This window comes from Nanorana parkeri, unplaced genomic scaffold (genome assembly GCF_000935625.1).
Source record: "Nanorana parkeri isolate BGI_ZX_2015 unplaced genomic scaffold, ASM93562v1 scaffold139, whole genome shotgun sequence".
NCBI classification, from domain to species: Eukaryota; Metazoa; Chordata; class Amphibia; order Anura; family Dicroglossidae; genus Nanorana; species Nanorana parkeri.
Genome location: NW_017306407.1, coordinates 843,832 through 866,418, shown reverse-complemented (window position 1 = coordinate 866,418; position 22,587 = coordinate 843,832). Strand labels below are relative to the sequence as shown.

The window sequence follows — 22,587 nt, the reverse complement described above, 5'->3', positions numbered from 1 at the left end:
CTCGGGGGGGGGGGGGCAGGCTGCGGGTGCGGGGGGGGGGGGCACCTGGATTTTTTGTTAATAGCTGTTATCAGTGGCTGACCGCTAATATTTTACAGAGGGCTGCTAAAGCGACCATGAGCTTACAGCAGAGCGGTAAAATCCACTGATGTAGTGCATACTGACGTGGCCTGCCGCAAGTGGTTGTGTTCCGCCGTAGGCCATACAACAGTGGCGGCGAAAGGGTTAAAGTAAAAGGTGTGCTCTATTTTACCCATCAGTGTGAAGGGGTTTTTTTTTGGTCAATAGGTAGGTGCAGAATGTTGATTATTTCACAGCATTTTACTCTATTTATGTTAGTTACTTAAATTAAAAGTATACCCCAGTCAAGAGAAGAGAAAAAAAAAAGCCTTGCAGACAGAAAAGGACATCTGCCGGCAGTGCTGTAGTGTGCCAGTCTGCCTGCTTCTCTGTAAAAAGTTACCTGATTAAGTAATAATTTTTGGAGACAAGCATCCCAGCGTGTTAGGCTTTTCCTCGTCCTCCCTCATAGTGACCCATGTATGGCTTGATTATTACCAGTGATGCTCCCAAAATAAGAATTGCCTTAACGTTGAGAGTAGTTATAACCTCCCTTTGATGAGCGGGATATTGAATACTTTTAGCTCTCTGAGGTATTTATAATTGCACTTGATAACATATATACAAGTTGGGTGTGGTCCTTCTCACTATGCAGAATGGTAAATGTTGACAAGTAAGATGTCTCATTTTCACTATCAGGTGGTTAAAGTGTGAACCCTGGTTGCTTGTGCAGTCCATTTAAGGATTAGCCGCTGTGGCCGGCCTAAATGTTCTTTGCAGGTTTCCCTTTCAGTTGTAAGCTTGAATTGCGTGACCAGTTGAAGAAATAAAATGTATTTTATGTAGGAAATATTTAAGTTCCTAAACCACATATCTACAGTAATAACGAGCACATCTCATTTAGGGCTAGCTATCAGCATTCTATTTTATCCTTATGTTAGAGTGTGTGATTTGTGTTAGCCGATATGTTTTTACCATAACGTTTGTTATAAATGCTAGATACTGAAGCTTGCCTTTATAATTATGGTTATTAGGAACTCCCCAATAACCCATGTAATGTCTCTTGTAGTTTTTTTTTCCCCCTTTGACTTTTATGGTAACATTGCTATAATCTCTAGACAGTGGATATTCATAAAGAAAAGGTTGCAAGAAGAGAGATTGGAATCTTGACAACTAACAAAAACACTTCTAGGACGCACAAAATAATTGCTCCAGCCAATTTGGAAAGACCAGTCCGTTACATTCGAAAACCTATTGACTATACAATTCTTGATGACACTGGACATGGGGTGAAGGTATGTTGAGTTATTTATATCGGTAAGTTATAAAGTGCAAAGAATAGTATTTTAGAACAGTACAGACAACAGGATGCATAATCACATTTAGCCACATAATCAGCTTTTAGTATATATCATATATTTTCATTACTTGAGTGCTAGAAGACCTGTGTAATTGGTATAATTGTTAAATTTTCCTGTCAAATTCAGTAAAATTCAATATTTTGATAATTTTCAGCTAACAGAAATTGGGTTGAGAAGGGGAGTGCCTTTGTAATGAATCGGTCATCAGGTTAAACCAGAGCTGGACAAATTCCAAGAGCCAAGTAGCTAATGGAAGTGGAGCTGACTACTAAAAAAATCCTGCTGGCTGGTTCCTAAATTCCATATTTATTTTTCCACCCCTGGGTTAAACTGTAACAAATGGCTATATGAATACTGTACAGTATGCTGTTGCTTTAACGTTTTTCAGACATTGGGTACTGGGAGAAGGTGTTCAGCCATGTTTACAGAAGGGGAATTTACACAGGTTGTTACTGACTTGCAGGCTGCGTATACTGGTGTTGCTCGTTAACAATTCGTTCTGTGGACCATTGTTCGTTCCTGTAAAATCCTAAATTATATTTCCCTTTTTAAAAAATAAAGGATATATCGTGTTCCAGATGTATTAAACTGACTGAAGAAAAACCTCCAAAGCCTTCTATTTAATTGATGGCTCATTAATTCATTCAATGAAGACTGTAGTGTCGTAAATGTACTCTTAATCCTTTTATCGGGGACAATATTTTACGTGCAGAAAGTAAAATCCCATAAGATCCTTTTTTCTAATTTTTACAATTCTGTGTTTTGCTCTAATCTCTTGTCCTTTCCTGTAGGATATAGCTTTACACAAAAAAAGAAAAAAGAGATGTATATAGAAACACTGTATGCAAATGTAATGGCATTTATTACAAATTCATAATAGGAATGTCCTCAACTCAGAAAAAGGGCCCTGAATGCAATTTTAAGGGGCATCTGTAGGGCGTGTTGGCACTGCAATGTGTATAATGACAACCGGATGGTCTTGACCCTTCAGCCAAATGTTCTACTCAAGATCAGATCTTATTACAATAGGCAAATAAGTCTTGAGGACTACCCAGGCTATGTGCACAACTTAACACATAGAAGCAAATTCTCAGTTTTCTGACTATTCACAGTCAAGTCCTCTATAATTCATATATACAAACTGCAGTATGCACAAAACCTGCTGTATGAGGACCCACTGTAAACCTAAAAAGTCATTGATGCAGAAAAAGGGGAATGTTTCAGGTGTGTTGGAAATTTTTATATATTCCTATAAGGGGTTCAGATTTCTGAAGGTTGGAAACAAGCTCACTGACCCCAGTAAGGTGGTTCCAAACAGCCAGGCTTTACTCCTTGGATACCCAAAAGATCAAATGTAGGTCAACAAAGATGGGTGCCGAACCAAACAAATATCTGAGTCCATAAAACATTTTTTACGTTCACAATTTGATCACCCCCATAAATCAGCCCACTTGATTTTAGGGCAAACATAGCCCCCTTTCTTAGCGCTTATAAAATAAGAGGACAGTTTAAGGACTGAAAGTAGAAATAGCTAGAGAGATCTTTGTTTTATATGAAGAAACTTCTTCTGGTGTATATACTTCAGTTAAATGGCATGTATGTGCACTTCAGTTGAACAGCAGTAACATCCATTGATGCAGCAAGGTTCACTTTGAATTCAGAAGTAGCGCTGCTCTATTTTCCTCATCCTTGGGATATGTAGGGGTGGATCCAATGAGAGCTAGGGTTTCTGTAGGTTAGCACTATAACAAAACAAGCTTAGGCTCACCGGTCTAAATTTGAAAAGAATTAAGAGCAGTGGGGAGTAGGACAGAGTAGAAGAAATCTGCCATTCACTTTTTTTTCAAAGCCCAGACATCTCCTTCAGATTGCAGAATGTTTTTTTAGGGCAGGAGGCGAGGAGATGTGCATGTGGGCAGGAGGCAGATCAGCCTGTCTCTTGTAGTTAGTATGAATGTGCCTAACTGTAGTTAGATGTGTCCAAATTAAACAGAAAATCACTGCAATATTAGCTGGAAAAGCATTAAAATAGCTTTATGTGGCTGCTTTAATAACTCTGGGCTAAGGGCTGCTTATGCATGTCCGGTGGCAAATTTCAGAACTTGCAGGTGGAGAATACACATTAAGTATGTATTTGACAAATTGTTCTTTGTGCCATATATTGTGATTCCACTTTGTACTTTTCACAGAGGTGGCTTTCTCCAAAGAAGGAAAAAAAAATAAAACTGGGAAGCTTGAGGTTTTATTTAGGGCTGCGTCCTAATCGATAATGAGGAGAATAGTTGTCATTCTCATTCTCATTATCGATTAGTTGGTTGGATCCCCTAGCGCTCTCATCCCAGCTGGGAGGAGGGCACAGCAAGGAGTGGGCGGGTGCAATAGCCAGCCTGCTTTTGCAATTTGAAATATCCAATAGCAGGCTGGCTATTGCACACACCCACTACCTGCTATATTTACATTCAGCTGCCGTCTGTGGAATCTTGCCACTGGCAGCTGTCATTCCCTGGCTGAAGCTATTCAAGCCTTACAATACAATTATTTAAAAAACATAATGATAAAACGTGGGAAAAAAGTCAATTTCTCACATATTCTGCTGTGGGGGGTGCGTTGCAATGCCATTAATTTCACTGGCACCCTAAACACCTCTCACCCACAGTGTTATAGAATAAACTCGAATGCTGTGCGTTGCAGTGCGATTGCAAACAATTGTGCATGTAGTTTTTTTTAAAAGTAAACTATGTAACTCTGCATTTGTGTATTTTATTTTAAGTAGGAGGTTTGGTATTTGTTTAATTTTTTTTATGCGTATAATCTAAAAAATAATCCGCCAGCTAATTGATTATGAAAATAATCATTAGTTGCAGCCCTAGTTTTATTAAAGTATGTACTGTATATGAGATTCTGTCTTGTAAAGTTGTTGGTAACCAATGTTGAAATGGCTTTTTTCTTCTTCTTACTAACCATTTCTAAGTTTAACTGCCTTTCCTTTTCTCTTGTGTGCTTCATTTGTACGTAAAGTGGTTGCTTAGATTTAAGGTAAGACTCCATAGGTGTGATCATCTACATTTTATGTCTAGAGACAATATCCTAAATGAGATATGGGTTGGCTCCCTACCTTCTCCTACTTACCATCATGTTACCTTTTCCATATGTGTCCATGCATTTAGGGAAACAATCCATTAGGGGTCTTTAATCCTATATGCAGTATATGCAGTACCTGTGATGCTACTAGGGATCTGAGTCTTTTACCTCTAGTCCAGGTCAGGGACTTAAAGGACAATTAAACCCTTGCGCTTTTTTGCCTATCTCTACTGCTAGCAAGCGGCATTATATACAGTATATACAAAAACATTAAAAAAGTTACCAAATAGGTTTAAACTAGCCTGCGTCTCTGCCGCACGCTCCCGTCCGAAGATTCTCGGGCGGCCACAAAGGATCATGGGGCGGGCGCATGCGCAGTAGAGATCTTTGGCCGGGTGAAGAGCAGAGACACAGGGTAAGTCAATGCAGGCAGCCTGGCTCCAGACACGGACTCCATGGGACAGGATGACACAGCAGTCAGCGCTGGATCAGAGACCGGCACCAGCGCTGGAGGGACGCCTGAAAACTACTGGAAAGAAGATGATCGGATCAAGAGGCATCATTTAAGGTAAGTCCTTACACCAGCATATGGGGGGAATTTGACTTAGATGTCACTTTATAGTAACGAATCCTGCAAATTAGTATGGCAATCGGAAGGAGGTTTGTAATGGCAGCTGGTGTATTTATTCCTTGGACAGATTTTGTTAAATGTAGGGTAACAGGCTAAATGTTTTGGATCTGAATAATCAACTAATTTTCAGATTTTTCAAGCCCAAAGATTATCTATTCCCAATATTTTTTTAACATACACTGTTAAAATGCCACATAAAGATAACAAATAATTTTCTATTGAACATAGATCTTTATCTATGGAAGTTATTAAAAAAAAGTGCCATTGAGCCTAGAAATATGGCTTCCATTAAAAAGGGAGCAAAGGCTGTACAATGATATAAATTAAAATCAATACTGTAGGTAAACTATACAGATAATTAACTTTCTAGTGCATTGTTTGTAAAAACTGCATAACCTATGTTGCACTACAATTTTAAAATGTTCTGATGCAGCACTTTAAAAAAGCTGAGATGTTACACTAATTAATTTAACAATAACCAACAATGTTACTTACCACTCTAATGTATTATCCGGGAAGGAAATAATACAGGAAGCTAATAAATTGCACAGCTAAACACTCTTCCTATTAACACATTGACAGGAAATGGAAGAACACAAACATTTGATATCCTCAGTCTTGTCAGTGCCTAATTTTTCTTTCCCTTTTACTCATGTCACAATATACACAATATAAAAAAGATTCAATGTCAGGGCTACATCAGTTCTATAAGAAAAGTTTGGAAATCCCACATATTAAACATATTAAATATCGTAAAAAAAGAACAAATGGAGACAGTGCCTTCTAGTCCATTAATGTTTATTAACGAAAACAAAAAAAGTAAAACTACTGGCATAAGAATGTTATAATCTTTCGGTGTATGATCAAACCAGGGACAGCCAAGGTGCTCCGAAATGCCAATCGCATCACAAATTGTGACGTTCGTTTAGTACCTTGGCTGTCCCTAGTTTGATCATACACTGTGAGATTATACATTTCTTATGTGAGTAGTTTTACTAGTCTTTATTTCGTTAACTGTTAATGCACAAGGAGAAGGCTCTGTGTCCGAGTCTCCATTTGTTATTTTTTACATGTACTTTGAGGATATATCCCAATTGCCTTTGGGAAATGCAGCCTCTCTGAGTGATGGTCATCTTTGAAGATTGCTAAATGGGGAGTAACAAGGATTCACTGAGCGCTGGGAGAGTGATATTGTTTGGACATTAAATATCGTACATAAAAAAAAAAAAATCTATTGGTACAAGACATTTCCAGGTAAAATATTGTGATTTGAGGGGTGGTATGGATTAGAACTAAGCTTAAAGGACTTCTAGCTGCCATTGAAGACTAAGGCCCCATTCACACGGGGCTTAAGGCTGTGGCTGGGGATTCATGCTGTAAGGTTTCTATAAGACAAAGTGAGACTCAATAAAGGCATCTACTGCTGTGATGACTCTTTAGATAAACCGCAGTGCTCCAAGATTCCTTTATTTGTAAAATAAAGACTATACATGTAGTAAACAGCTATAGAACATAGGTTTATAAACCTCTTAAAATTAGATTGACCAAAAACAAATGACAGTTTTGAAAGCGTTGCACTGTCTACAAAACAAATTCCTTAATTGTCTATCTACATTCTTATATAGGTGTTGAAATTCCAATGCAGTATTGTCTTCCATATTATTCAGGTCAGTACACAGAACATGAAGATGGGTGGTTTGCCACGTACCACCCCACCAACCCAGAAGCCCCCTAGTCCACCAGTGGCCGGAAAAGGAACTCTTGGGTAATTATTTTGCTGACATTGTATGGGGAATACTAGAGTCATCACAGATGCAATGTATCCTGAATTTGCAAGCTTTAAGACTCCCTAGCTGTTATGTTGCCAAAGTAGTTTTCAGCTGATTTTAATTTTTTTAGGAGATATCTTTTCAAAAGAAGTGTTTTTAAATGTTTCATAAGCATTTCCAAGTCTTTGTCCCACAAATATCGATGTTACGTGTTATGTATATGCATGTCATTATTCCCCACAGTAATTGTTCTATGTTTGAACCTCAGAAGGCTTTATCTTCTGCATTTTAACGAGAACAATTAGTATTTTTGAAGCCTGTCATGAATAGCTGTATAATTTTTCCTGCCTGGAAATATGTAAGCAGTTAAATCTTTGCATAGAAATGATTTATTTTTAAAAATAACATCCAAAGACATGCTTTAATGCACTATTTATACTGATTTTCCACAGTGACAGGTTGCACTGTCTTCTAGTCATACAATTTATTACATTAAGAAAATATTAGCTTTTCTGGAGCTTCTGATTTGAAAGAGCAGAGCTACATACTGAATATTCTAATATCCTATTTCAGCTGACAACTAGTTCCAGATCATTTTTGTCTACATCACATTTTTATTTTCACAAAATTCACTCTGTGGCAGATCCCTTTTTTGTTTGTGGAATTACAAACCTGAATGTTGCCTGAGTTCTAAGTTCTCAACCAATGCTCTGCAAATGTTCTAGCAGTGAAGGGGATGAAACGTGAATCTTAACTGAGGTTCCAGTCAGGCCCATGTTTTTAAAAAAATGGGTTTTACTAGTTGTTTAAAAGATGTCTGAATTCAAATAAGACCCCCACGCAAGACTGACATGTGTTGCTATAGACAGGTTTATCCTTATGCCCCACATTTTCGGGATATCATCTGGAGGTTTATTTTGTTACTTTTTGTTTTTTCTTCTTGAAGGCGACACTCACCCTATCGCACACTGGAGCCTGTGCGTCCCCCTGTCGTTCCAAATGACTATGTTCCCAGCCCCACACGTAACATGGCTCCCTCACAGCAACAGAGCCCTGTTAGAACAGCTTCAGTCAACCAGAGGAACCGCACATACAGGTATATGTAAGCTATATAAGCAACTGTGCCAAATGGAGGTTGGCGTATTCCTGTAATCTACTCACCACATTTTATCAGGTTACTGAAGGCTGTTTTCATTTAGTGCTAAAGTTTCCAAGCCATAAGTAAGATGAAGATTTATTATCTATTTAAGCTTACTGCCCTTTTCTTCTTCGTAATATTGCAAAACTTAAGCTGTGTACTATTTCCAATACTAATTCTTTAGCTATTGCAAAAATAAAAAGTAGCTTCACAAGCAACTACAAAAAAACAAACTCTTGACCCACTGGAATATAGTTGCCTAAACGTCTTTCAAATAATAAGGAAGGAATCTATTCATTTATATCACTTTTTTAACCCACTGCCATTCTTTTTGATGGCATTCCTTGTGAAAATGGGGCATTTGCTAGATATACACACATTTCATTTACAAGCTTCTTCACTACTACAGAGCATCAGAAATTATTTGGCGCTGCGTGTGCTTGAAAAAATGGTTTGTGACCGACGTTTTACCATTTTTGTGTGATTTTTGTTTTTCTTTTTAACCTTTTCCCCCAAATTTCATGTAGGTCTTTTTTACATTGAGGTCAGTCCTTTTGTGTGTCTTGTCCTAAAAGCATGTAGTACCAACCCTCTTAAATATGTTGTTCAGTTCCTGCACAGATGGGTTTTTTTTTGTTTTTTTTTAATGTTTGGCAAGGATAAGGTTAGAACTGTTTTTAATATTTTTAACTTTGCACAATATAATTACAGTGGATTACGTGATTTCAATATACTTAACAAGGTTAAGCAATAGGGAATTGGGAAATGCAATGATCACAAACTGTATAGACCAGAAGCAATACAAAATGAACGATGGCTGCCCTGAATTATTGCACTTTGCAAAATAAAGTAATAAGATAATCTTTCCTAAATTAAAGGATATCTTAGTTTTTAGGCAGGTTTTGGTGGATTGGAGTAATTTCACTTGATTCTTATCTCTGAGCCATTGGTAAACCAGTTGAAACATGTTGATTATGACAATCTCTCAAATTGCCTGAATATCCTACGCAAGTTCTCCCCACACATTTCTATGATGAAAGCCCATCTACAGCTGCCCACCATTATTAGAGGACCGATCGATTTTTAATTTTTTCCCATGCTAGGATGCACATATGTGTATTTTTATGTCCATAGAGGAGTGGGATCACAGCCACCTTCTCAGCATAACCTGGCAGAATGCAATAGCAATTGAATAAAATGAATCAAAGCAGCCGATTGCTATTGCTCCTGAAATGAATGAGCCAGAGGGAGTCTGGTGAGTTTTGCTGGTACCCATAGATATTAGAATTATCCCTTAATTCAACCAGTATCGGCTATAGTGTACAAGGAAATCATCAATGCTTAAAAAACGCCATCTCTTTGGTCCCAAAGGCTTTAGGAACTGTTGGAATTTAAGTTTCTAGGTCTTAAAGCAGAACTGTTGAGAAAGTAAAATGTATTCTTTCCAATACTTTGTGCTGGCATGTGACACTGCAGCTGTCACACACCAGCTCTATAGATTGAGAACTGAGCGATCACAAACAGCTGATCACACAGCTCACGGCTTCTCCCGGCAGAGTGCGGTGACAGTCATGGCTCCCCTCAGGGATTCCCCCTCTCTCTAATCCTCCAGTGGTCATTGGAGGGACAGACGGAAGGGGAGAGGCAGAGGCACCTGTCAGGCGGCGGCGTGGATCCCGACAAAATTGTCGGGAACCTTCCTCGCTGCAGTGTAGCTCTACCCTGTCAGCAATAGCCCACTAGATGCTGAGTTTGGGTCACAGGAGTGCATTATTAAATGTACTTCTGTGACCTGAAATACAATTAAAGCCAAAACAAGGTTTGGTATTAGTTCTTTTAAATGTTTTTTATATCTTTTTGAACCATACTCTTTCTGCTCAAAAATGACTGGTCAAATACCTTTGAGCCTTTCCATTCTAAAAATATTGCCTTTTTAATAACCTGATATTTAGGGTCTGCCTCCTGTTCATATTACAGTATTCCTATGCTTTTAAAATGAGGCAAAAGGCAATATGAAAAGTAAGGTAAGCCATAATAATCAGAGATAATCCTTCATGGCCCTGGCTTCATTATAATGATAGATTAAAATGTGGTTGCTAGTATCTTACTGCACTTTGCTTTATGCACTGACTTAAACGTAGTGTTTAAAAGTGGTTTTAGAAGTAGTAGCCAAAGTTACTTCACTTAAACATATGTTTGAACATTTTGATCTAAAAAAAAATGAGGCTAAGAAGGGACAGAAGATGGCACATCTATGGTAAACTGTTTATCAAATAGGCTTTCTGTATTCAATAAAGAGTTTATTAGTAGATGGTGTCATTTTACCTTATTGCTTTGTTTGATCCTTGTAGCAGCAGTGGCAGTAGTGGTGGAAGTCATCCCAGTAGTCGGAGCAGCAGTCGGGAGAACAGTGGAAGTGGTAGTGTTGGTGTCCCGATTGCTGTCCCTACTCCTTCTCCTCCCAGTGTCTTTCCAGGTATGTTTGCCAAAATAAAGAGATAATAGATTTCCTTTCAATGTTGTGATATTTGCATTATGTACCATGAACAGAATGCTGTGCCAGCAACCTCTTGTCTTGTATGCTTTTGATGTGCTGAGGAGTTGTGCTTCTATTTTGCCATTTGTATACATACATTCTTGCATGCACCATTTTTCTCTCGATGTTATATAGTAAATATTGTGAGCATCATATTATTGCTGATTCGAGCACACCGTTAATATTTACAGATAACCATTGCTGTTTGACATGTTGTGTTTGTACTTGGTTCATTTTTAGCAAATGTCTAATTTAAATATATTTAACGTTATATAGTTTTATATTGATAGATAGGTCTGTAAATCAATAAGGGGCACTCCATAAACTGCGGGAAGAATTTAGTTCCCTTATAGGAAACATTTAATCTCCCGGATCAAAAAGTGTTGGACCAATTAATCCAGTTATGTTAGTTAGAGGTAGCATACAGCTTCATATAGTCGGTGATAATGTCTGAAATTATCCAGGATCACCGAGAACTAACCAATGTACCATTTAAATAGTCCCATTACATTCAGCTAGTGATTACTGGACTCTTTTTTTTTTCTTCTTCTTGCTGGCAGTCCTATGTGCAGGAATTATCAATTAATTATGGCGAGTAGTTGCCAGTAGCAGTAATATCAAGCAATTATTATTTAGCTAAATAACATCCAGCAGCACATAGACATAAGTGCTAGTGCCTAACAAGGCACTGTATGATATTATGATTTGTTAGCCAAGTATAAGAGGCTTAGTAATATCTGAGGCTTAGTATATCTGATCCTGCTTTATCTTCCCCTTCATAAATAAGCAGCATATATTTAGTTGTGTTGCTGATCAGTTGGAATTTTAAGACTATGTAGCCTTTTTATGTTCTTAGGGGAAAAAAACAATTAAAATGGCTTGAAGATTGTGTGGGTTGTTTTTTTGTTTTGAAGTGTAAAGATTTTTGCAGGTATCTTCTTTCCTATTTCCACTTGTTTTTTTTTTCTGCCGGATAACGAGGCCCTGTGACTCTTGGGTTCAGTAATTTGTGCTGTAGTTAGATATAAAATTATCCTAAAGCTATTTCTACTAGTGATGACCTACAAAAGTATCACTTTTTAGTACATTCTTTGACAAACAATACAACTGTCATCTTCAATGTCATTTGTATCTTTGCAAAATTCCCCAAATGATCCAGTTGTAATTGGCTATACCCAGGCTTTTATTTTCCATTGTGTTTTTTTTGTGTTTACATACATCTTTAGTTCTCTTTTTATATTTTGTGTAGTATAATGTTTTATCCTAGAGAATGACATTGATTGTTTCATCAATAGATATGCAAGGTGACTTTTGCAGGGTAACAGCTGTGCCTGTTTTAGTAATGATAATCATTGCTGCTCACGATTCACTGTATGTTTTCTCAAACAAAAATTGAAACTATGGAATCAAGTTTTTTCCTTTGCATGAATTCCATTCACTGCTGGCTGTGAATGATGGCAGTACCTAGAACTGTTGACTAAATTCCTAACACTGAGCTTCATGAAAGCATTTCTATTCCCACCTAACATGCTTTCTGTATTAACTTCACATCTTCCTCTCTCCACATAGCCCCTGCTGGCTTGGCTGGCACTCCTCCCATCCCTGTTACCTCCACACCTGCCCCTGTCCCTCATGCCCCTGCTACTGCCCCTCCCTCCTCAACTATCCCAGATGCTGCTGCAGGAGCTCAACCCCCTGCTGATGGTTTCACCTCTCCAACTCCCCCTGCTGTTTCCTCTGCTCCTCCTTCAGGTGAGTGTGTGGATTGATCTAACAGTGTGGTGGTGACGTGGAACTGACATCTAACATTTGTGAACTTCAGTGAAACTGTTTTTAAGTATATAATAATGTGTCTACTTAAAGAGACCCTATCGCCGAGCCATTGATTTAAACAAAAAGCTAACCTGCATAACATTTATTATTTATGCATGTTATTTATCTGCAAATTTCTTCCTTGTGTAAACATTCAAAAGGCCTGAGGCTGCGGCTGGGTGTCGCCATCTTGGATGTGATCAGCAGCCCCAGCAGACTCAGAACTGTCACTCAAATGGCACCCTATGGTATTTGCATTTGCTTCTCCTCTCGTAGCTACATATACATTTTTGTAGGGTAAAGAGAGGATTAGAGGAGTTAGCCCAGCACAAAAATTAGAAACTCCCAGAGGAGGAGAGGGCTATGCAAGCAAGGGGGTTGTATTCGCTCTGGGAGTAGTCAACATTTTAAGCAAGTTTAGAGGCACGTTGCATTCCATAATTTATAGAATGGGAAATACTGCAAGGAAACATTTAAAATACTTAATTTGTTTTATGTTTTACCAGCAGTTTGTAAGTTGGTGACGGGAGTCTCTTTAAGGTGACAGTTCATGGCAAATTATATTGTTCAGCAGATGATCAGAGGCTTGCATTAACTTTTTTTCACCCAATATACACACTTTCTGTTCTGTTCATATTGAGTCATCTAACCATTTCCTAGGAGGCAATATATGGTAGTGGCAGATTATCTCTGTATATTTCTGCCTTAGCCAGAACAGTCTAACCTCTAGTGGTGTTACTTGAGCGCTGTTTTCAAGTCAAGAAAGTGATGGCTTCCCAAGGTTTGGTGATTTGAAAAAAATGGGCAGATTTCACACATCTTATTGTTCTCCGTTAGTTTTGCTGACTTGTGGCCACCATTCTCCACGCTCTAGAAATTCTAGACCTAAAAGTCAACTCCACTCTAAACAAATGCACTGGTTATGCATGGCTGCATTGAGTCAGTAGCGATATGCACCCTCAGTTCAATCAACTGCTGCAATCATTACAAATTCAAATTTGTCACCCTCCCTAATACAAAATATACAATAAACAAGATAACTTGGAATTCCACCTACCATAGATGTCCACCCTTTAGCCTCATAGGATGCAGGAGAGATGCAAAATCTGTCTGCCAGATGTAGACAGGCAGGCAGGTGATTCACATTACCTGTGTCCTGGGGTTAACAATGGAAGTGAAGTTGAATTTTAGCTTCTTAAATGGTGAGAGTTTGGTCTCCTTGCTACATGGATGGAGGGTATATACATGGGTAAATGCTTATACCTTATTGTCATTGTACAGTGGGACATGTAGTAATGGTACATGGTCTGTCTAGTACTGTTTGTGTTACGTTTGTATGATCACAGCAGTTTTTTTAAAGCAGAAAGGAAAATAATGACATTTTAGATTAAACATATTTGAGTGCTTCTAGAACATCTCGGATATATTGATAATGTAACCCAAAACAAACGGAGTTACATTATCAAAAGTAAATGGTATAATCAAGTTTAGCGAAGCATCAAGTGTGCTTTTCTGGTTTTATAAAATCCTTTATCATAGCAGAATAGTAGTTTATTGGCTTCATGAGTTACCACATTATTATTTGTTGTCCTATTGATAAATACATGATGTTTATTGATATATACACCTTTTTATCTAGTGATGAACATAATTTATATGCCGCATTTTCTGCTTTTTATTGTCACAATGTTTAAAATCTAACTACTATTTAATATAACTGTGGCATTTTCTTGTGAAAGACGTATAAATATAATTGCTAAGTCATTGTAAATAATCCTTAAAAAAAATCCTGTATAAAGAATAAAAGTTAGAAAAAATCAATAAAAGCCTTCAGAACCACTTAAAAAAGGTTGTTGTCTTACTGCAGCGCTAGAAAGTCACTTGGAGAATATGCATGTATTTAAAGCCTAACTCAGCCATTGTTAATAGTTTTTTTTTTTGTTTTGGTTAGAGCAGGGAAGAGTTCATATTTCTTCCAGGCATATATTCCTACCTGACTCAATTGGATAGATGGCCCTGATTTTCCTTTCCCCATGTCCCCTATAAAGAAATGGGACTGGCGTAATGACCAAGTCAGGAACGTATGAATAGCAGTAAAACATTGAGCGGTTTTATCCCGTCCCACTCCACTAAATTCTATGTATGCGTTTTGTTTATGCCAGCGGTGGAGAGGTCCATTAGTTCCTCTTCTGACAGGAAGCCGAAGGGAATCACCCTAAATGTGCCCATACACTGCTCGATTTCTCGTACGAGAATCGCGGGAAATCCCGCGATCGGACGAGAATCGAGCAGCGTGAACGAAGACGTGCGACCGTTTCTACTGTACAGTCGCACGTCTTTTGTCTTTTGTACGATTTTTGGCTGGTTTGAACAGTGCTCGGGAGACAAATGCTGAACGGGCCGGTGTGCGCATGCGCACACTGCCCGTTCAGCATTGCGGTCATCGGAAGCCCACCCCTTAAGGGGGCGGGCTTGCGATGATCGAGAGTACGATCTGCCTGTCCAAGATGGGCAGATCGTACGTTTTTTTTGTAATTACTTTACAACCATCGCAAGACTAAGGCCTTGCGATGGTTGTAAAGTGTATGGCCACCTTTACAGAGAGACAGATGGCTTTAAAAACCTGACAGGTACTTTAACCCTTTCCTGTGCTTTCAAAAACCCGATAAAAAGTTTTGACTGGATCTGGGTTTTGTTTATTTTTGGTTTTGGTCAAACTAGAGTTGGCTCATAAGTTTACACACCTTTGGCAGAATTTGTAAGTTGTAAATACATTTTTACAGACACGACAAACACCATTTTTTTATATGTGTTTAAAATTAAATTTGGGGCATTACAGAATAGCACAATCATTAAATAGTCCATAGCTACAAAAGAAAATACCATGGTCTTGTTCAAAGGTTTGCACTCACTGGTTCCTAATATTGTGTATTGCCCATTTGGCCTCAATAACAGCTTACTGTCATTTCTGATAATTGTGGATGAGGCACTTTATTTTCTTTTGGTAAATGTGCCCCCTCTTCTTGGCAAAAAAAGCCTGCAAGTCCTGCAAATTCTTTGATTGTCTAGCATGAAAAGCAAGTTTGAGATCTCTCCAGAGTGGGTCAAAGATAGACGCCAGAAGATTTTAATGACCACTTCAGAACATTCACTTTTTTTTATTCTGCAGCTTCTGAAGGGTCCACTTGGCCTTTTGTTTCAGATCATTGTCTTCTTCAAGGCTAATTAATGCAAATTTTCATTTTCACTCAACGATTTCTGGTAATATGCTGCAATTATCTTGCATTCAATTTTGGGAGGGCTGGTGTGCCCTCACTACTTGGGGCTCTTTACTCCTCTTCAAACATAGCATTTACACTTGTGACCATAAAGTTAAGTCTTGGTCTCATCTCCCCCATGATTTTGTTCCAGAAGTGTTGAGGTCTATGTATGTGCTCTTTGGTGTATTGTAAGTCTGATGTTTTCTGGGTTTGGTACAGCAAAAAACATTTCACAGATTTTGCCAAAGGTTTGTAAACTTATAAGTAAAACTGCATGTGCTCTTCTTTAGCCAGTGTTATTTACAGTGGGATTCCAGGCAAACCGCTAAATACATGGTTAAAATACATATATGTGACCTGTTTATCTGTGGAAGGATTTGCACATCTGTGCAATTCGGGTCCTTTTTTGGATATATCCGGATAGTTAGAAATCTGACACCACTGATTCCTGATTAACTTTGTTTCTGCCTGTTCATTGTCCAAGGAGCAGGCAGATAACCCAGGAAGCTGTAAAGCTTGATAAATTGTGAAGTCTTATTCCTGGATATATATATATAGTGTGTGCCTCAGAAGAGAAGTTTGTTTACATGGCAACAAGGTAATGGAGCTAGGGAATGGGAATATTAGAGGAATGTATAGCTTACAAGTGCCTATGCTACTTCCCAACCACATATTTAAACCTCTTGTCTGTGGGGACCTGCAACCTACTCCTCCGTCTCCCACCCTTTATCACACATTAGTGATATTTTTGCTGCCTATGATCAATGAAAACACTATTCAAATTAGTGTAATCTATCACTCCTACTCACACAACCAAAATGACTACAATCTGGCATGACCTTTAATGTACAAATTTAACATGGTTTACCTTACTTGTGACAGTGCCTTGCTAGTGAAACTGAAATATCTTTTATAGCCTAGTTGAACCCTCTATAATTAATACTGTAATGTCATAAGGCTGCATATACAGTAATACATAGATTTCTGTTTTGATTATTTTTGCTTCTAAGTGCTGCAGCAGTGGTTAAAGTACTCTTTGTTGGCAGCATCTTGGAGAGTCCAGTCAACAGCGCTCTAGCTGCCTGAGCAGCACTGTTGAATGGAACAGTGTGCAGGAGGGGGTGTTTTGGGCCGCTGGCGGCCCAGGTTGCTGCGCTATGTTTGAGTGCTGTAGTTCAACTCTCCATGGTGCTGCCATCACGGGGTATCTGAACTCTCTCTTCAGGACCTAGCAGCTAAAACCCCCCCTAAAACTACAGCATATTTATTATTGTATACACATTCTGATTGTATTCCAGTAATATAGAATATTCATTTTTATAGTATGTCTAAAACCATAAAGTTTTTTTTTTTTTTTTAGTAGGGCATGTGGTTAAAGCCCCTGAAAAAGTTTTCTTTTGCTGACTGTGTATAATTGGGGCGATTTTTCCTTTTTATTTTCTGTTTCGACACAGGGTGAGGCTTAATCTCCCCAGCGAGGACACAGCAAAAATAAAACTTGAAGGAATTATATTCCTTTCACACTCTTATCCAAATTGATTATAAATCATAAAGGCTTTTTTTTTTTCCTTTAGCCATTCGTTGTCATTCTCTACAAGTACTATTTTTAGGGCTATAGGTTAAATATTTGATGCTTGAAAATTGATACTTAACTGCTTGAAGACCAGGTGTTTAGATCTCCGGGCTCACACCGGAGCCCGGGACCAGCTTGACAGCGGGAGGGGTGGAGGGGAGGGGCGCACGTCTCGGGGCTTCATACAAGCGATCCGCCGGCTCTATAGTCGGCGGATCGCTTGTATATTAACGGGCATCGCTGCCTCTTTTCAAATAGCGGGGATTTCCCGCTCGTGCGCGCCAAGCTGGCGGATGTAACAGGACGTGTATACACGCCCAGTTACATCCAAGAAGCTCCCGGCAGGCCGTGTATACACAGCGGCTGGCCGGGAGGTAGTTAATAGGATTTTGTTACCTGATTGCTTTGTTCTGTAGTATGTACTAATCTTTCAGTACCATTCTAGAGTTATATTGCCTCTTATGGTTGACCCAATCTTGGATTTCCCTTTCGCGTATTTCATTTTTGTTAAAAGAATAAACTGCACAAAATATTTAAAGCTAATGTTTTTGCTGTGTTTTATGTAATGTTCCATTTAATTTGATTGCTTCCTCGTGTTCCTTTTAGGTAACCCCGCTCAGTTTTACAGTATGAACAGACCAGTGTCACGGCACACTCCACCAACAATAGGAGGTTCTCTTCCATATCGTCGTCCTCCATCTATGACCTCGCAGCCAAACCTTCAAAATCAGATGAATGGAGGGCCCTTTTATAGCCAAAATCCAGGTAAGAGGCTGAATGCAACAGATTATGCAAGGGTAAGGTATTGCAAGAAACCAGATAAGGTCCTTTTTTCTGGTAAAACACTAATATATAATATAAATCATATTAAACAAAATCTTTTAAATTTGATGTTTTAAACAGCTTTTGCATCTTTCTGATGAATTAACTGGTTAGGTAACTGTCTGCTGTTTAATTTGCAGTACATATTATCTTTTCTTTTGACGATCCTAATTCACATGACTATGACTGACTGTGACCTGCTCAGCCGTTCCAGTTGTCATTGAAATAAATCAATGGCAAACAAGTGGAGCTGCAGCAATCTATGCTCAATAACAGTTGAGCTTTTTGTTACCCCTATCCTTTTTTGGCCAATGCTGTATACGTGGGGTTATTCCAGTTAGGTTGGGACTTTAGTTTGACCTTGTTAGTGTTTTATATTTCAGAACTTTCTGGAACTCTTGGGAAATCATTTACAGTGTTTTAGGTGTAACCCCAGTAATTATTTTGAGCTAGCATTATTTGATTTATTTTAAGACTTGTCCTAGGGTTTGCCCACCTGCTTTGCTCTTAATATCTATTCTCATTTAAGCGATTGTGTCTGATGTAATTTATTGCATTTGCACATTTTTCTCTACATTATGTAGTCTTTATAATGAGGCATAGCCAACATTTTAAATGCACATGTTTTTCTGATTTCCCATTATTTCAAAGTCTGTAATATCCCTTGTTTATTACCAAAATATCATTCAAATATGTGAAGCCCAACAAGTAAACAAATATGTGGAAAAAACAAATATTATAGTGAACAATACTACTGTGAGAGAAAAAAACAAACAAACAAAAATATTATATATATAGCAAATATTTTCAAAATTAAATCTTCTAGTCAATTGTTTGTGTGAATCACAAGGTGTTCATAAATTCATTAAAAGCAGGCAGCTCTCTCTCAAAAAAAAAGTGTTTTCTTGCTTTTTCTTTGTGTGTCACTCTGCCAGCTCTTGTAATTTCTTGTGTATTTTTTGCTGAAGTGCTCATAAAAAACACCAGTGCTCTGTTAAATAAGCCTCTCACCTCCGTGTTCAGACCCTTGAGTCTCAAAGCGCTTCTTGTAGGGTAAAACTCCTTCCTCGCACTGTAGCTGTGATCTTCCTTCCTTCAGATGACAACAATCCTGATCTTAACGGAAATCATTTTATTCAAAAAAATACACTCACATAAAATGAATAAAATCGCGTATCAGAATCTCATTACAGTAGTATTTTCCCTCTCACAGTAGTATTTTTCACTATAATATTTGTTTTTTGCACATATTTGTTTACTTGTTGGGTGATAGCTTCACATATTTGAATGATATTAATGCAGGCTCATGGAGCCAATTTAAGTGAGCAGCTGTAAGGAGTAACGCCTAGTTTTTCTTAGATTAATCGAGCGCAGAAGCCCCTGTAGATATATTACCAAAATATGTAGACTTAAAAGATAGCATTTGATCCACCACATCTCTGGACATTTTTTATATGCAGCTGTTTGTCAGGTATTAAATCAAACCATATTTTATATTTATAACTAGCTGCATGACTCGTAGTCTGGCCATACAATGTTAGAATATTGGATGATTCACAGCAATCAGATAAAATTCTTAGTTTCTAGCCCTGCTGGCTCAACAAAAGTCAGTTACTCAATCGACTGTTGCCGAAGGAGACAGGGCAAACAACATTTTCAGCCGAACAGTGACCGCAGCCAATTGTATTCTGACAGCAGCAGATGCGAGCTCTCGGAACAAAATATTCACCATGGAAGATTTCATTCATCCACACTGTTTTGTGCAGTGTTAATTTTGATCGCAAATTTCGATTTAGCTTTAGGTCTGGTTCACAGCTCGGTGTTTTTTACAGCGCGTTCCTACGTGCTGTAAAACGCTCAACATGTGGAAACCAATGATTGCATATGGGCATGGTTCTGACCTGGGGGTTTTAGAGCGCGTAGGAACGCGCTGCAAAACCCCCAAAGAAGTACAGGAGCTTCTTTGGGGCGTATTTTGTCGCGCGTATCCATTAAGATACAGCGGGATAGCCCTCGGAAACGCACGTTTCTTTTACCGCAGTAAAATACTAAATATTTTAAGCTTTTAGTCGACTAAAATCAAGTGGCTTTAAAGAGTAATGTAAGAATTTCCAATCTCATTATATACGCCTGGAGGAAACATCTGTTAACCTGTTATTGCTTATGGTATTAAGGTGTGAACATGCAGTACAGGCACAGATTTAACTGTAACATGTCTTTTATCTTACATTTCGAGTATTTTCAACAAAGGACCAGTAATTAGATATGCATTGATTATAACAACTTGCATATGACATTCTTCAATCTTTCAAGCAGACGTGCAACTCTAAACCATTAAGATGAAAAACTATATTGGCCGTAATACCATTGCACTTATTATCTACTAGCCGTCCATTCAGGATGGAACCAGAACTGACAGCCCATAGAGATTAGTTCTGATTGGATCTCTTCTCAAATTGTCTCTCCCTAACATTTTAGTCTAGTTTTAGTCAACTAAAATGTCAATATATTTTAATTTGTAGTTTTATTCATAACTTCGTTTTTATTTAGTTTTAGTCACTGAAAAAGTGTTGTTGATGAAAACTTTGATAAAAATTATTAGCCGATGAAATTAACACCAGTTTTGCGTGGATGGAAGATTCTCTGAGATTCTTTTATGTTCAGCCTGCAGGCTGAGCGAAAAAAAATAAATTAGGGTGTAAGCTTTAATCTTTATAGGAGTTGTGTACCACAAATATGGAGGGATATCAGAAATGTATCTTTGAAATCGCTTTATTTCTTTTTAGATATAATTGCAAATAGTGCAGAAATTATGTGTTTCTGACAAGAACTTTTTTATTCTATATTGCAAATCAAAGGTTCATTAAAAAAAAACCCAAACACATTTTAAGCAAATGGCATGTAAAAAATAATTTAATTCACAAGGTTTTCCAAATGTGCAGTGCCTTTTTGTTATGGGTTGTTATGGTATGGATAGTGTTTACTGGTGCATGGTGTCTCAGTACCGGGATGTTATACTTTCAGATGAGTGTGTCTTTCCTCAGTCAGTTTTTGGATGGTGGTTCTATTTATTGTCTCGGAATCGGTTGATAACAGTGTATTGCCTGCAGTGTATCACTTGCATCACGTGTTCATACTTGCATCACGTGTTCATATTGCAGTGTTAATTTATAAGGCGTTACTTTGCATGCTTCTTACTTTTTCCTGGCTAGACCTACGCATTTGTGTTCTGCACGGCATCTAGATCAGTTTCCTTTCTTTTACACATTTCCTAACATTGCATCAAATGTATGCTCTTCTTTTTTTGCACAGATTCGGCCATTCTTATTTAGATTATTTATATTTAAAAAATTATATTTATTTCACTACGCTGTTCAGTCTTGTTGACTCAAATTATATATTCATTAGGGAAAAAGGGGTTACCTGTTGTACTTTGCACATTTTGATGCCTTATGATGAGAATGATGGTTTTCATAGTGAACATGCATTTTGCATACCAAAGAATTTCGCAATATTGAAGCTTGTGACATTCCAGACTTTTCCTCTATATATGTGTATGCCATGTACCATGGTTGGCAGCTTGAAGATCAAATGATTTAATTAGCCCCAGATAGCTGTTGTGACTTAGCAGGGGTATTCAGTATTGCAACAATACCGTTTTTTTTCCGTTCTGAGTACGAGTACGGACATTTATCTGTGGGTAATTGCCAATACCAAGTACCGGTACTTCCGCTAGCATGGAGACGTCTTCCCGACCAATCAGGAAGCCAGACGGCGTGTCATTACCCGCCGCCTGCCTTCCATCGAGGCACTGCCAGTCAGAGGAAATCTCTCTGACTGGAAGTTCCGCTATCGGAGCATTTGGGGAGTACGAGTACTCGCCCAAATACCCTGTTGTGGCCTAGATATCAGTATCGGTGCATCCCTAGTATTGGGGATAAAAATCTTAGTTTGATGGGTTCAACTATGCTTTATGCATTTATCCAAAGGCTTCAGCGAAAGGTTGTTTTTAATTGATGGTCAGTAATGTTGGCATACATATGTTGATATTGTTGGGCTGTGTAGGCAGGGATCCTTTGCTATTGGCAAATAAGTTGATTAGTGCGGGTTCCTGACCAATTTGGTTCGCTACGTGTGCAGGGAGGTTGGATGTTGAAGAGAACCTTCCAATGCACTAAAAATATATGTAAGTAATATCTCATTGCAGCATAGTATAACTAACTAGATATCAGAGATGTTCGTGCCATAATCGGCATATTGCAAACTCTGTCAGCAATAAGCTGAACTCTCACAGCTGCCCATACCTGCGCAGTAGAGCTCCATAGTCTTCTACACATTTATTTGGCCAGCTGCGAGAGGATTCTGGCGCTGGATGTAAACAAACACAGGAGGCCACGACTTCTGGATCTTGGAAAGTATGCTCCTGTGGAAGGGTGGGTGGTCAATGTGTGATGACAGAAAGTAGTGCAGAAATATAAGCGCAAAGTATATCCAAAGATAAACATAACCAGTTGGAGAACTTTGGTGTGCTACACATGCTGCCC

At 38.3% G+C, this 22,587-nt stretch overlaps 1 protein-coding gene across 17 annotated transcripts in view; it reads left to right on the top strand.

The window, feature by feature from the left end:
* ABI2 (abl interactor 2) overlaps window positions 1-22,587 on the top strand; it is a 77,375-nt gene that overhangs the window by 29,275 nt on the left and 25,513 nt on the right. For 4 of the 17 annotated variants that reach the window (XM_018554035.1, XM_018554029.1, XM_018554026.1 and 1 more), the window contains 7 exons: window positions 1,179-1,355; window positions 4,440-4,457; window positions 6,801-6,898; window positions 7,849-7,998; window positions 10,392-10,516; window positions 12,146-12,328; window positions 17,828-17,986. In XM_018554035.1, coding sequence (XP_018409537.1) covers window positions 1,179-1,355; window positions 4,440-4,457; window positions 6,801-6,898; window positions 7,849-7,998; window positions 10,392-10,516; window positions 12,146-12,328; window positions 17,828-17,986 — 910 coding nt within the window. Of the gene's footprint in view, window positions 1-1,178; window positions 1,356-4,439; window positions 4,458-6,800; window positions 6,899-7,848; window positions 7,999-10,391; window positions 10,517-11,175; window positions 11,188-12,145; window positions 12,329-17,827; window positions 17,987-22,587 lie in introns of all 17 variants that reach the window. The other 13 variants (XM_018554036.1, XM_018554031.1, XM_018554028.1 and 10 more) reach the window with 8 other exon arrangements.